The sequence below is a fragment of the Tinamus guttatus genome, unplaced genomic scaffold (genome assembly GCF_059628265.1).
Source record: "Tinamus guttatus ecotype Peru unplaced genomic scaffold, ASM5962826v1 Tinamus_guttatus_pri_ptg000546l, whole genome shotgun sequence".
In the NCBI taxonomy this organism is placed as follows: domain Eukaryota; kingdom Metazoa; phylum Chordata; class Aves; order Tinamiformes; family Tinamidae; genus Tinamus; species Tinamus guttatus.
The window spans coordinates 1,587,446-1,603,396 of NW_028289080.1; the positions used below are offsets into that span (position 1 = coordinate 1,587,446).

The following is a 15,951-nucleotide window of genomic DNA, read 5'->3' on the forward strand; positions in this document are numbered from 1 at the left end:
GCAAGAGAGAAAGAGAGAAAGAAAGAGAGAAAGAAAGAGAGAAAGAAAGAGAGAAAGAAAGAGAGAAAGAAAGAGAGAAAGAGAGAAAGAGAGAAAGAGAGAGAGAAAGAAAGAAAGAAAGAAAGAAAGAAAGAAAGAAAGAAAGAAAGAAAGAAAGAAAGAAAGAAAGAAAGAAAGAAAGAAAGAAAGAAAGAAAGAAAGAAAGAAAGAAAGAAAGAAAGAAAGAAAGAAAGAAAGAAAGAAAGAAAGAAAGAAAGAAAGAAAGAAAGAAAGAAAGAAAATCTTCACCATAAAAAAGGGTTTAAGATGTTCAGAATGACCTTCCTCTGTTTCAGTCTGTGGCCATTTCTTCTTGTCCAAATGACAAGTGATGATGGGGAGAGCTGGGTGATGGGGAGAGCTCAGTGGCAAGGAGAGTTTGTTGACACTGGAGAGCTTGGCGAGAAGATGAGCTTGTTGACAAGAGGAGCTTGGTGACAGGAGGGCTTGGTGATATGGAGAGCTTGGTGATGGGGAGAGCTTGGTAACAAGAGGAGCTTCTAGACAAGGAGGCTTTGGTGACAGTGGAGAGCTTGGTGACAAGATGGGCTTGATGACAGAGGGGTTGGTGATATGGGGAGCTTGGTGATGGGGAGAGCTTGATGACAAGGAGGACTTAGGTGATTTGGAAAGTTTGGTGGTGAGGAGAGCTTGGTGACAAGGAGGACTTGGTGATGGGGAGAGCTTGGTGATGGGGAGAGCTTAGTGATGGCAAGAGCTTGGTGACAAGGAGGACTTGGTGATGGGGAGAGCTTGGTGATGGGGAGAGCTTACTGATGGCGAGAGCTTGGTGATGGGGAGAGCTTGGTGATGGGGAGACCTTACTGATGGCGAGAGCTTGGTGATGGGGAGAGCTTGGTGATGGGGAGAACTTACTGATGGCGAGAGCTTGGTGATGGGGAGAGCTTGGTGATGGGGAGAGCTTGGTGACAAGGAGGGCTTGGTGATGGGGAGAGCTTGGTGATGGGGAGATCTTACTGATGGTGAGAGCTTGGTGATGGGGAGAGCTTGGTGATGGGGAGAGCTTGGTGTCAAGAGGAGCTTGTTGACAAGGAGCATTTGGTGACACTGAAGAGCTTGGTGGCAGGACAAACACGGTGGCAGGGAGAATTTTGTGCCAAGGAGAGCTGGGCGGCCTCGGAGAGCTCGGGCACGGGCAGAGCTCGCCCAGGGGGTGCTCGGGCCGCCCCCGCGAGGCGCTCGTCGGGGGGCGCCCGAGACGCGCTCGGCAGCGGGGCCGGGCCGGGCCCCCCGGCGCCGACGGGGCGGGCGGCGGAGGCTCCTCCCCCGCCGCCAACTTCGGCGCCGCGGGGCCGGGCATGGCCGGCGGCGGCGGGGCCTGAGCGGCGCGGAGCGGAGCGGCCGCCGGGGCTCCCCATGCGCCGCGGCGTCGCGCCATGGGCAACGGCAGCGCCGGAGCCGCCGCCCCGGCTGCCGGCAACGGCAGCGCCCCGGCGCCAGCGCCGCCGCCGCCGCCGCCTCACAACGTGGCCGCGCTGGTGCTGGGCATCGTGCTCATCCTGCTCATCGTGGGCGGCAACGCGCTCGTGTGCCTCAGCGTGTGCACGGAGCGCGCGCTCAAGACCACCACCAACTACTTCATCGTCAGCCTCGCCGCCGCCGACCTGCTGCTCGCCCTGCTCGTCCTGCCCCTCTACGTCTACTCCGAGGTGGGGCCCCCCGGGCTGCCGGGGCCGTGGGGGCTGCGTTGGGGCGGCGGGGAGGGTTTGCGCGCTGGCCCCGCGGCTCTTGGTGGCTGTGAGTTTTAGTGGCTGGTGGTGCTGGAAGTTGTAGGGTGGGATCCGCGAGAGACCCAACACCTGGGGTGCTCAAAAACCCTCCCTGGGTTTGTTCCCCGCCTGCAGCTGGGAAATCCTGGAGGTGCCACTGCCCCTCGGGCTGCCGCTGCCCTGCAGCTCTTCCCGTGCGCGGATGCGTGTGTTGCTGCCACGGCCCGGGTTTTGTTTCCTCCTGCTCGTCTGCAGTGGGGAGCTCCTGAAAGACAACTCGTAGCAAAGATTAAAATAAAAAAGAAGTTGGCTGAAGTTCTTGCTCCTGCACTCACAGGTCCCCGCAGTCCCTGAGTGCGTGGCCAAGGGGGCTTCATTTCACCCTTGCTTCTAGGCGAGCTGTGATGCCGGAGCAAGTGCCGAGGCAGAGAAGCAGAAACAGAAATCACCTGGACTGTGTGAGCAGCTCCAGGGAGTCCTCGGACAGGTCCTGGGCTGGGGAACGGGTTGCTGGTCAGCAAATGGTTAGGAAGGGCTAGAGGGCTTTGCTCTGTCTGATATGAGAAGATTGGCTTTTGGGGGATAAGGGAGCTCTTTAGCTAGGAACCAGGTTGCTGTGCAAGGTTGAAGACGAGAAATTTTTTTTTTTTTTTAGGGAGCTAGTTGTTCTACTTCCTTTGAAGGGCTACGTAAAGGCTGCTTTGGTGTTGCTGGCTGCAGGGCTCCTGGTGGCTGCATGTGCTCTCATTTGCCCGATCCTGCCCCTGGATACATGGGTGGATGTGCAGAACCACTGTGGCCTTTGGGGGGTTTTGGGACAGGCCTTCTCCCCACCTCAGAAACTGCGAGTGGTGTTCCCAAAGTGTTCAAACTAGCATTTCCCTTCTCTCCCATGCCAGGGCTACCATTCAGAACCTGACCGGATCGAGTCTATGTTTTCTTACGCAAGGAAAGCTACAGATTAGAGATTAGGATGCTCTTAGCCTCTCTACACCATCCTAGGATTTTCTCCGGACATTGTGACCTCTCTGGAGACAAAGGGTTTCTTAGAGGGACAGGAGCTATGAGAAGAACTAGCAAAGAACAGAAGCAGTAGATACTCACCTCTCTTCCCCCTGTGTTGCTTGTTTTGGACAGGTCTGCTTTTCCCTCTCTCATTTTTGGGGTTAGAAAGCTGGAAGCCCTATTTGTCCATCATTCTTCTCAGCTCCTTTTTGCTAATTGGAATTCCTTTTGCCTCTCCACGCATCCTGTCCCTGACTCCATGGGCAGATCCACAAACCAATGTCGTTTCCAATGTCGTATCCATAAAATGCGGATGACCGTACCTGGGAGTACCACTTCCAATTGGGCATGATCTTATGGGAGTTTCCTTGGGTATCTGAGAACATGCCATAAATGCTGGATTCTCAGACAACCGGTGTCTGACACCACATAATCTTTAAAACTCTGGGCTACCCAGCCTGTGCTTGAGCTGCGATGGGGTTTAGAAATACAGGGTAGCTTAAATCATTGGTCAGTGCGGAGGAACTAGTTCCCTGCCTTGCAATTTCTCTTTGGGCTCAGAGCCCACCGGGCTTGATGAGTATTTTTAATAATCTCCTATATATTGGTTGGGGATTTGCAGTTCACCTCACCTAATTTGCTAAGAAAAGGTCAGAGTGGCCATTAAATCAGTGCCAGTGGGCAGAATCTTTTTTTCTGGTTTTCTGATAAGAGGCCAAAGTGAAAACAGGGTGGGGATCAGAATAAGATGGTCGGTCTACATGTATAAACCCATAGCCACGAAGTATCAGCACTTCCTTCTTGCAGCAGGAAAAGCTCAGTCACCTTGCACTTTTTCACCTGTAATATTAGTTCTTGCTTCAGATTTCTCCCAGATGTGACATCTGCCATCTCTACAAAATGACAGGTCTCCCACATGGGGCTGGGTTTCCCTCCCGTGAGATGTGGATTATCTCTTGCTGATGTTCACAAAAGCTGGAGAACAGCGGGAGCGACCTTGAGCTTGGCTCCTGTTCCTAGTTGCTGAGAGAGCTTATTCCAGTGCGGTAGCAGCTGTTGAGTCCTGTTGTACTCCCCAAAGAGCCAGCATAACTTTCTCACAGCTAAAATCTTTGTTTTAGAAGTCTTGGCTGCAGGAGGACAAATTGGGTGTTAGTTTTCTCCGAATGTCCCTTGCTTGTACCTGCAGAGCTGGAGAATTGCTGAAAGCAGGTGTGATGTACAGTCACAGCCATTTCCTCTTGACACTGTTTTCGCCATCCCTGCCATTTTTTCCTGTAATAAGGGAAGCGAAATGAGGCCATGGAATCCAACCTTTCTCCACTTCTGTCCCCATCACAGGAAGTTCAGCTCATGGGAGAAGCATCGCAGTGACATGGTGGCTTTCTGATGGTGAGGAAGAGTCTGGCCAAGTCTGGTCTTGTTGTACTAGGATCTCTCAGGCAATAAAAGAGTGGCCAAGCTTTGCTACAAGAACTTGTTTTGGAAACAGGCCAGCGGTGGTGGGAAACCAGTATCTCCCACTGTACTCGGTCTTTTCATGTATGAAGGAAAACCTTCACTCTGGGTGCTGAGCACAGAGGCCTTCAGACCTCTTCTCCCCACACTTGTGTGAGAAGAACATTTGCTCTCGAGTCTTGCCTTGTTCTAAATCTGCCCCTTGTGCTTGCAGTGCGTTGGCAGGGATTCTTCAGACTGTATTTTCTCTCCTCATTAATTTGCTCTGTCAAATGTATCTACTTTAGCAGCTCAAGTTCACACCAGGGGCCTTAATGAGAAAGAGTGCTCGAACTGATGTGAGAAGCTGCTCTTCAGTAAGTCCAAATGTTGCAGTGGTTTGTCAGCTCTGTGCTTCCACAGCCTGGTGTGATTAAGAAGCCTCCTATAGATGGGGAAAGCGGAGAAACATCAGCTTTCCGCTGCGTTAAAACATCCATTTCCCAACCAAACAGCTTCTGAGACTGTGGACGTGAAGTGAATTCTTGCCCGGGCAGCGTTTGCAGCCTTCTCCTTAGAGTTCTTATGCAGATGAGCTCCATGTTTGGCAAAAGCCAGCAGCACTTCTACACCCTTAGCATTTGGGCATCCCAAATCCTAGGCAAATTTGGGCATGCTGCAAGAGCAGGAAGCAGTCCGGCAGGGAGAGGTAGGAACCCATGGCAAAGGCAGCCTGCTCTTCTGCAGCATCCTTGGCTTTGTGACGGGAGCGCGAGGCTTGGGCTCTCTCCTGGGAATCCCCTGGCAGTAAGGCAAGGATGATAGGAAACATGAGGGGGAAGGAGATGGCCTGGGGCATTCCCAGGGCTCCAAGCTAACTCCCCAGGAGAAAAGCCCAAGTTTAATGTGAAAGGAGGCCAGGAAAAGATACCATGGGTTGCCTGGAGCATCAATAGCGCTAAAGATGGGAGTTATTGCTCCCATGAGTGCTTAGAGAAAGCAGAGCTATGAGTTCTTCTGCAGGTACTGCAGAATATTGCGAGGCCCCAAGTCCTTTTGCCCACTAAAAATCTGTTTTTAGAGAGCTGTGTGCCTACAAAGACGTGTCTTCGTATTCAACTGCTTCATTAGCACCCAAGTGCCCTGTGCCAGGGGCAGGAACTGCAGCGATCTTCCCAGTCACATATTCCTGCCTCAGGTAAAGTGGAGACATTCGTAGCTATCAGGGCAGGAACAAAAGCGGCAACTTGCACTCCTGTGCTCCGCTGCAGAGTCTACACAGTGCCTGCTCCTTTCTCCAAGCTGTGGCTCTGATCCCCTCTTTCCTTAATCCATCCTGAGTGCCTGAGCGGTGAAACACATCCGACCCAGGAAGCTGTTGGCCGGCACGCTGGTAGGGCACAGTTATGTAAACATCTTTGCTACGGAGATCTAATTGATTAAGGAAAGGAGGAAGCTATTTTAGCAGATCTACCTGTTTACCCTTCTGCTTCTGCAGGTTAGGAAGGTTTTCCACCGGCACGCGCTCCGCCATGCAGGTCTCGGAGTGGCCAGCTGCTGACTCCATGAGCCTGTTGTCGGGAGGAGTGATGCTGTAACTTCTGCGTAAAGCTTTTCAGGGAGTCAGTGTAACACTGCTATAGAAAGACATCATCCCTTTTTAGCAAAGCATCCTGCGTGTGTGTGCCTGTGGTGTAGTTCTGGTGAGAGACGAGGTCTCTCACCATTTTTTTTGTGTCTCTCTGGGAATGCAAGTCATTCTGTTTGCAAAAATATTTGAAAGTCTTCCAGCAATCATCAGCTTCATTGGGGTAGAAGTTCTTCTTGGCCTGAGGAACATGTGAGCTTCGCAGTCTCTGGCCAAAATAGTGGGGAGATGTTATAGCCCAGCAGTTATAAACTGGTGCTAGGGATTTTCAGTGACCAATACTATGGGGAGGTCTTCTGTGTATTTGGAGCCCTTAAGAGTGTTTCAGGGTGGATAACCAGACTTGTTCCTTATTTCTAAAAGCTTTGGCCTTAAAAATTTAAGAGAGGAAGGGACTTGGGAGCAGACAGTGAGGCCACCTTTGTCTTGTATCCCATTCCCTCCTCTCTCCCTGGAAACTGTGCTGGTCTTCTGGAGAACACTGTGGTCAGCATGGCTCACAAAAAGGACTCAGAATCAGCTTCTTGCGGCATATGGGAAATTCCTTGACTCTCAAACTGGACTTTGCCCATTTGCAAGGATTATTCTTCTTCTAATTCACGCCATATCCCTCTTGGCAGGCCTTGGCTCTTAGGATTATCACTTTGGGGGGCTCCATAGCCTTGCTGAGGGCAGGCAGGTGCTTGGTCAGAAATTCAGCTGGCATCTCCTAATTCACTTGCAGGTCATGTGCTGTTGTTGCCTGGGTCCCTTGTTTCTGTTGTCATCACCATCAGAAACTAAAGGACTGATTTGTGTTCTCTGTTTCTCAGTGAGCCCGTTTGCAAGGCTGGCAAGAGAGACAGATAGGAAGTTCCCATGTGGTGCTGTAATAAGGACTTTCTTTGCAGGAAATAAGACTGAAGAATCCTTTATCACCAACTTATTCCCCACTCTTAGGATTACAAGTGTAAGGCCTCTTCTGATATTAGGCTTGTTTGCAAGAAGACAAATTTTCTCTTACAAATTGGTTGTACTTAGGACTAGGGCCATCAGCATGACCTGAGCTAGGAACACAATTTGCTGCAAGGGCCTCCTGAGGTGTCAAGTCCACCTCTGACCAACCTGTAAAACGTTTTTCATTGACCTCTTTGTATTCTATGTAAGAAGTAATTTGAGTTATTCCTCCTCTGCCCTTAGTGGTTGGTCCAGAGCTAAATACCATTTGCAGGGAGACAGTAATATCTTGTACGAGACCACAGTGGCTGCCTGCAAATTTCCTGGCGTTGCTAACCTTGGTCGGCTACACTAGCATCCAATCTGCTTCTGCAATGTGCTTTGAACAGAGTTTGTCTTGTGTCCCGAAAGGAGATGCTTAGCAACTCCCTATAAAACTTTCTTTTCTGCCACAAAACACTGAGCTAAGGGTAGGACACGACCACCTCCTCCCACCACCACAACCACCCACATAATATTCCATCTTCTTCCCAGAAATTATGCTTGGAGGTTTCAAGCGTACTGGTTAATAGGTATTGAGCAGGCTCATCCTATATATAACTCCTGCCACAACTGTGCAGACAGCACCAACAGCCTTATATAAGACCCGCCAGGTAGGTTGGCCTGTGGGGCCCTGGTTTGCAGCTTTCCTTTTTATTTTGTTAAGCGGAGACAGCTTGCCTGTAGAGTGTCTGTGTGGCTGCGTAACTAGTTGGCTGGCCTTCTCTCAGCAGCACCCCAATCATGTGTTGCTGAAGAGCAACAACGCTAAGAAAGCGGAGAATGCGAAAAAGCTGCTGGATGTGGTGCTTGGGAGCACTGTTTAAGGGCAGCTTGAGCTGTTTATGATCCCTAAAGCTTTACACTGTACCTTGATGGGCTAATCTCCTGCAACCTACTGTAATCAGGTACCAATTAGCCACATGACCTAGCAAAGCCAGCTAGGCCTCTAATCCAAAGTCACTCATGCATTGGAATTGGAAGAGGTTCTTGGTGCATTTTGCTAAGGTGGGCAGAAAAGCAAGGAGTTCTCTCCCAGTGCTTTCCCCAAAATGAGAGGCTTAAAAAAAGAAAAAAAAAAGAAAAAGAGAGATAGAAAAGGGAAAGTCCTGTGGTATTTTCTGAGTTCTCAGCTTGAATCTTCTGGCAGAGGCTGTGTCCCGTGTAGGTGCTTAGCTGCTGCAGTCCGAGAGCTCTTCTCCCTTTCAGAAACAATTAATTCCCCCAAATCAGAATCCAGTTTTGAAAATTGTGGCTCAAATTCTTCCTCTTATAACCAGAAGTGAACTTGTCAGGGTCCCAGTGAAACAGCCAAATATTGATGGTTTGTTTTCTTGGTTCAGTTTGGAATGGTTGGCCTATGTGAGGCAAAAGCTGAATGAAGAAGCTGAATGAAGAATTTATGTGTAAATCCAGCTCTCTCTTGGAGGTTTGGGTTACCTTTCCTCTTAAGGAGATGTGTATATAAAAATAGTCAAATAGTTTCTTCCCAGTCTACTTTGGCTTTACAGCTCCACTAATCATAATCCTGTGCGTGACATCACTACTGCCTGACAGTAATCCTCAGAGAGCTGCCTGCCCGTAAACACGTACAGGGATGCGTGTGAACACTGAAGACCATCACGCTGGTGCAGGTCACTGTCGATGCCCAAAATTCAAGAGGAAAACCAAAGTGCCTGTTGGAAGTGGACTTGGAAACATTGTTCTTCCAGCTAAGAGAGGCCTAATGTTCTGCTCCATGAGGAGCAGCCCTCATCTCAGGAACTCTTCTTTCCGTGTGAGCACCGGATAGAGATGTCTGACAGCCTGGGCCACAAATACATGTTGTGATGGGAGACATGTCTCCAGGTCGCTGTCCAGTCTTGGTCATGTTACCAGTAAGGTCTGCAAGGGCTGGGATGCTACAACTGCCTCCCTGTATGTCTTTCCTTTGGGTTATTTAGACTAGGCTAAATAAAAGCTCTTTTCCTTGCTTTTCATGTTTATTGAGCAAATTCAACAACAGCCTAGTTGTTTCTCTTGGCTTCATCCCATCACTCCTCACTTTGCACTCGCAAATCAGTTGAACTTTTTCCGTCTTGGTATAAGTGCTGTCTCCTAGCCAGATCCCAGACACTTAGCTTTTTCTCCCAAGATGCTAAATTGCTTTCTTTGGCTTCTCACCATGAACTTTAACAACTGCCTTCTCAAGTTGGTAAATACTTTTCCTGGTGACAAAGTGTCTACTGTGGAACTACTCCAGCAAACACTGTGGCAGAGGAGAGGTGTTCCTCAGATTCACAGCTGTGTTTCTCCACTTGTGGGGCAGAAGGACTCCAAAAGTCTCCATCAAGCAAAGTCTTACCAACGTGCTTTAGTGGCTCATCCACCTGTGTGCTTGTGAGGGGTTACGTCATTCCCCAAGACTTTGCAAAGGGGATTTTTTCAGCATGTGCTCTTAACACCATGGGCCGGTCAATAGGTCAGCAAGATCTTTAAGTTCCAAAAAGTAATTGCACAGGACTGCTCTGGTGTTAGGGTGAGAGATTGTAGAAAAGCAGGCAAACAACTCTGCCTGTTGTGCCCTGTACCCTTTGCCAATGAGCTTAAAAGTCTGGGTTTGAAAGCGCAGACACCAGCAGACAGAGAGAAGTGATCTGGGCAGCAGTCAGCTTGAGGCAGATCTGATTACCTCTGGGGTGGAAAGCTTTTTATTAACCATGTTTGATTTGGAAAGGGGGAAAGCACGGTAATCTCAAACATAAAGATGAGAGAGACAGGAGGCTCTTCTGGGCCAAGTTGAAAAGTGGGGGGATGATGGGGAACATGGTGCTCAGACCCAAAAGCTGTTACCCTCGCAGCAAGGAAGATGCTTTGATGACCTGTGTTCCACCTGTCAGTTAAAGCCCTTTCTACAGAGGAAGGTGTCAAATGGGGAGAAGGTGCCTGGCCCAAAATAAGCAAACAACAAAAAAAGGACATCTTCCATGAAGAAATAGTGTGGTGGGGCAGGAAGGGAAGGGTGCTGCTGTGTACAGCACCTGTACACTGAGCAACTGCAGGTTCCAGGCAGAGATGTGCCCATCAGTACATATTGTGATGGCCTCAGATCCCTAAATTCTGTAGCAGGTCTGCTTAGAAGGCTGACTTGTCCACAAACTTACCTCTTTATATGGTGCTAAAGAGTATGTGTGTGTTGTGTGTGTGTATTGCTAAATGATAAAAGTACCAGTGCAGTAAGGAACAGATTTGCAAGACTTGTGTTTGGGTTGGGGAGGGCAGGTGATCATTGCTACTGAACTTTTTGTTTTGAAACTAAATTCATGCCTCCCCATAAGTTATGCCACCTCTCAAAATGCCATTTCTCTGAACACCCAGGAAGGAGAATTCCTTGCCTGGCAAATGAAATGCATGTTTAATTCCAGAAATTTCCTCAGAGAGCTTGTGCATTCCTTGCTGAGATGATCTGGCCCATGCCATGCCCTGTTCACTCTGCTGGGACTACTGTTTCTGCCCTGGTCCTTACAGAAATAGTACACAGGCCTAAGACATTGTAACACCAGATCCAAGGAGCTCTTGTGTCTGCAACTGAGGGTTTTTTTGTTTGTTTGTTTGTTTTGCCAGAATATAATTTGGAGTCAGCGCTTGCAGACCATTGCACAGTGGTATAGTCCTTTGAATGGTATGAAGATCATGGAGCATTATAGGAATTTGGTCGAAGGGAATGAGGGGTCTTTTCCTCTTCTTAACTGCTAAATTAGGATGGAGTGGGAGTGAAATGTGTTGGGCCCTTTTCTTACTGAATGGGAAAAACAAAAAAGGCATCCTCTCCTGCTACACTAAAATAGGAACTCAGAAGGTCTCCGTTTCTGGTCTTGCCTAAAAGGGCAGTAATCCCATGTGCCACCAAAGCAATTGTGACATGCAGTTTATCAGTTTTCAATGCCAGAAAGACTGGACAGGTGTTGGTGCCATGGTCTAAAGAACAGCTTAATGAAGCCAAACTCATTTCTGTACCCCCTCGAGCTTTTCCTTCCATTCCCATTTTCCAAAAACCTGCTTCATAACATACTCCTGGGCAAATGTTCCTGTTCCACAAGCCAATAGTGATAAACTGCAATCTGTTGGGTATTTTCTTACTATTTTGCATGCTATTTTCCCAGGGCCTACATGTGTGAAGTTAAGAGGCAGCGTGGTTGGGTGAGGAAGGGATGGTAAATGAAAGACCCAACCCAGAAAAATGCGTTTGCCTTTTGCACTGCTGTTAAGTTCCTTGCTCAGTGATGCTCCTTGGGGGCTGCTGTCTTGTGAGACTTCCTTTGGATTTTGCTGTTCCTTCTCTCTAAAGAGGTGCCAGGTGGGGACTAGTTTGAAGTGGCCTATCAAAGGTTTCCTTAATTGAGCTCTTTTCTTAACTACATTCAGCACTTCCAGGGTAGTTATGATGCCAAAAGGACACTGTGGCTGGACTTCAGGCTTCTTGCTTGTCATGAAGACAACCTCAATAGCAGAGGTTCCTGCACACAATGTTGCTCCTTCCCTGTGTTTGGAAGGCAGTCACTGACCCAGGGATCTCTTCTTTCAGTTCCAGGGAGGTGTGTGGTCTCTCAGCACCGTGCTGTGTGATGCCCTGATGACCATGGACGTGATGCTCTGCACAGCCTCCATCTTCAATCTCTGTGCTATTAGTGTGGACCGGTAAGCACCTTTCTGCTCTTCATGCTTGCCTTCCCATGCTGGAGTGCAGATAGTTCTGTATGCTGGCATCAGGCTCCTTCCATACTTGTCCCTGCAAAGATCATAGGCAGAGTGAGAACAGAGCCAAGCAAATCCTCTCTGTTCCCTGCTGCTGTGCCCTTTGGCTGCAGAGAGACTGGGTCCTGTTTCCCCTTTATGGAGGGTGTTCTGCACTACCATTCGTCTTCATTGTTAGCTTTGTGTCCCATCAATAGCCTCATGGTAGCCAAGCTGAAAGCAGAGCTCTGTGACTAGGACAGGGCTCTTCCTTAGGATGCTCTTCTAATGAGGAAGACTAGTTGTAGCCTGGGTCTGAGCTATGTAAGTAAATTAAAAGGAGGGACTCACTGAGCAGTGAAGGACAGTGACAAGCAGTTTTGAGAACAGTCCCTCGCATCCCCAGTGCTAACAACGTCATCCTATCACTGACTCACTTGGACTCTCTTGCTGGCAGGTTTATCGCTGTTTCAGTCCCGCTGAACTACAACCGGCGGCAGATCGACCTGCGGCAGTTGATCCTGATCTCCACCACTTGGATCTTCGCCTTTGCTGTGGCATCCCCAGTCATATTTGGCCTCAACAATGTCCCGAACCGGGACCCCAGCTTGTGTCAGCTGGAGGATGACAACTACATTGTGTACTCCTCCATCTGCTCCTTCTTTATTCCCTGCCCTGTCATGCTGGTGCTCTATTGCGCCATGTTCCAAGGACTCAAGCGCTGGGAAGAAGCTCGGAAGTCCAAGCTGAGAGGCAGCATCTATGGGGGCAACAGGAAGCTCTATCACCCTTCACCCTTCTTTGAGAGAGGGCAGGCTGGACTGGATGAATGCAACCCTTACACCCACTCTGACCCTCCCCTGCCTGGGGACTATGTGATGAGCAACGGGGTCCAGACTATCTCCTACCCACACCTCACATACCCACACCCAGGGCATAAACGGAAACAGGCCAAGATCAACGGCCGGGAGCGGAAGGCCATGAGGGTGCTGCCTGTTGTCGTTGGTGAGTAACAGTCTACAGAGGTCAGGGAAGGGTAGGAAACATTCCACTGACTTACAACAAGATTCAGTCTATCAGGACTTGCTTGAGCCTCATTCAGTGAATAACAGGTTTGTCAAGTGAACGTCTCAGCATTTGATCCAGAGGAGTAGTGTCAATAAACACTGCAGACACCACTCTTAGGAAAGAACATTTGTACACTACTTATAATTTGACCTTTTCTGCAAAGTGAAGTGATTCCTGGCATCTTAAATGCAAATCCAAATTTATACCCAACTTAGACTTATCTTTGTTGGCTACTGAAAGGCCTCCTCTACACCTCAGTTTGTAGTTTTTCTCCCAGCACTCTGTACTGTCTGCTTAGTTTGGCCCAGTTAGCATTTCTTGCTAAATTAAACCCTTCCATAATACTCATATAATATTTTCTCTGTTTAATATCCTTCTGGCAGGTGCTTTCCTCTTCTGCTGGACACCTTTTTTTGTGGTCCACATTACAAGGGCTCTCTGCAAGTCCTGCATCATTCCTACTCAAGTCACCAGCATTGTCACTTGGCTGGGTTATGTCAACAGTGCTGTCAACCCCATCATTTATACAGTTTTCAATGCGGAATTCAGGAACTTCTTCCGCAAAGTCTTGCGCCTCTTTTGCTGAGTCTACTGGAACTACCGAGTCTACTGGAGGAGAGAAGGAAAGACCTGGATATTTTTTGTATAGTTTATTAAAGATATATTTCTGCCTAACGTTTGCTGTTGTTGTTGGGGTGGAGGGAAGGAGAGAGAAGGCAGCTAAAGGATAGCGGTTCCCAGCTCGGTCTCTGCTACAAAGAGTTGAAGGTGAGTAGCAGCGGAGAGAGCTCAAATACTCCACCCATTGGATACCGCTCATGTGGTCAAGTTTTTCAACACTTGGTACTTGACTTAAGTAGCAAGAGATGCCACAAGAAAGCATGGATGGTTCTCAAAAGAGCTCTTGCTTTGGATTTCTCTGTTTCTTCTGGTTTGGGCTCCTCTTAGCAGGTCACTCAGCAACACAGGCACCATCTCACGTGCCACAATAGCAGAAGAGTTTTGAAACATACACCCTCCCTGACCCTGAGAGCTACAGATCCGTTCAGTGCTCTCAGCTCCTGCAGAGGGCAGATCCAACCACCTGATGTCTCAAAATGGGTTATTGAGGAAGGCCTATGCACAACCCTCACTTACTACAGTCCACTCTGGCAAGGCCTCTCTCCCTGCATTCCAGAGCATTTCAACTGTGACGAAAATCCATGTTTGTGCCCTCTGGGCAATTTCAAGCCCTGCTGGAAGTGTGCTAGGAGACATGCAGTGTCTCCCGGAGCTGCCTCTTTTCTCCCTGATAAAGAGACGGAGGGAGTCTTAAAAGGTAGACTCCCAGGTAGTGGATTTTTCCCCCTCTGCAAGTTCATTTTAGGTCAAAACTGGCCTTGGTCAGAGTTTCAGTAACTTTTAGCTTAACACAGGTGTTTGAGAAGGGTAATAGGCTGTTCCCCTCAGTTACTCACAAGCTCTGGCAACTCCGGAGCGCTGCCCAATGTGCTGGTGCCTTGAGCTGTTGCTGAGCTTGCCATGGCCGGGGGTGCTGTGGAGGCTCTAAACAGGGCTTGTGAGGTGCCTGCTCAAGCACTCTCCATGGACAGAGCACTAGGGAGAAAACAACAACCAAAAACAAACACCCTCACAAAAATTATACTGTTTTTCCGTATCATCTCATTCTGAGTGAGTGTATATCTACCTACATGTCCTTTCCCCTTTATTTTTCTAAATCCAATTTTACTTGTGTTTGAAAAGGGACATTAAGGGCCTCCAAAAATAAAATCAAGATAAGTAATGACCAGATAAAAATCAGAGAGCCCCCCTCCCCTTCATGCTGGTGCCCCCTGTGAAGAAGGGGCAGCAGAGGAGCTCAGCCATGGGCGATACCACCTTTCCTAGGGACAGAGAAGAACAGTCTTTCCAAGCACATTAGTGACAATACCAGAACCACAAAGGTTCCAGAAAGACCACCTCAGAACCAGGAGCATTTATGCCTCTCAGCATACTGCAAAATGTGTCTAATTAAGACACCCAGAGCTCCTAAACTCTCATTTCAAGCTCAGAGCTCTTGCCTTGCTAATTGTCACGGTTTCCCTGCTTGGGAATGGTGATAGCACTCAAGGCTGCGGTACCTGCAGTCCTAACAAGGGTCAGATTTCAGAACACACAGAGCTACCTATTAATAGCTTTAGATACATCCCCTCTCTCCCCAGAATGCACAATTGTGTTATTGCTAGGCCTCCCAAGTTACCTATCAAGCTGAACGATACATGCCAGAAACTAGTCCTAGCTTGTTGAAAATCCTTTCTCCTTTTGTCTCTTTTTGGGTAAACCTGAGCGTAGTGACACTAAGGGCAGCCCCAGGGAGGGTTTAATGCTTTCCTCCAAAGACTCAGGAGAGAAGAGGATCGTTACTGCACAAAACAACCATCTTTGACTGTGGATTTTTGGAGTTCGTTGTTATCCTTCCACTGGGCAACTTGTTTTCTTGGAAACACAAAAATTCTGCAGGGAGTTCTTTTCTTTGACTGAGGATAGCAGTTGCTCAATCAATTTATTATCTACAAATGAACACGGTCAATTCCCATGGTGATTATATTGAAAGTCTTCAAGTTCCATGTTTTCACTCCTTGCACTGGGAACAGCTGCAAGGACATCAAGGCTCTCTGATGGTCAATAAAGTTTCAAAACCAGCAGTTAAGTTTCTTTCTAACCCATATTTCAAATCATTCTCATTATACAAACATGAGCCTTGGTAAGTCTGGATTCAGCGTCATATCCCAGCTCACTTGTTTATGTAGTTATAATGGTCCTTGAATCAACACGAAGTCCTACTTCCCAAAGCAGCACGACAGTATAAGGGCATTTCTTTTTGGAGAACACAGACCAAAGGGCTGCACTAATAAAAGTCACTATTTTCCAACTGAAAGTGGAGTTTAGCATGAAAAGTAAAGCTTTAACACTCCAGAGGTGCTAATTTGAAGCAGTTTTCCCTGTATTCTAGTGCGAGATGCTGCTATGTTGCCTTGATTTATTTTGGGACTACATCAAACCACAGATTCACTAGCTTGCAACTTCACAGCATTTTCTTGAGAAAAGCACCTCTACTCAGAAACCCACAGAACTTGGGCTGAATTGAAGAAGTTTTCCTTCTTCAATTCATTTTTCATTCAACAAACCCAAAGGAAATGATTTGTTACCCTTCCTGTTTAATACGAGCTCAGCCAACGACAGGCCAGTTGCATGACCAGCTTGCTAACCTTGGGTTTAAAGGTGGATACATAGGGCTCAACTGTAGTGCACCTATGCAAAGAGCTGTTCTCTTACTCAAAGATGCTGTTGAAGCAG

General features: G+C 48.3%; 1 protein-coding gene across 1 annotated transcript; it reads left to right on the plus strand.

The window, feature by feature from the left end:
* The first annotated feature begins 1,436 nt into the window (after positions 1-1,436).
* On the plus strand, positions 1,437-13,290 carry DRD4 (dopamine receptor D4). Its single transcript, XM_088534314.1, has 4 exons — positions 1,437-1,709; positions 11,399-11,511; positions 12,005-12,552; positions 12,999-13,290. Exons 1-4 carry the CDS (start codon positions 1,437-1,439, stop codon positions 13,199-13,201), a joined length of 1,137 nt encoding a protein of 378 aa, XP_088390440.1. The 3' UTR covers positions 13,202-13,290.
* The last annotated feature ends 2,661 nt before the right edge of the window (positions 13,291-15,951 follow it).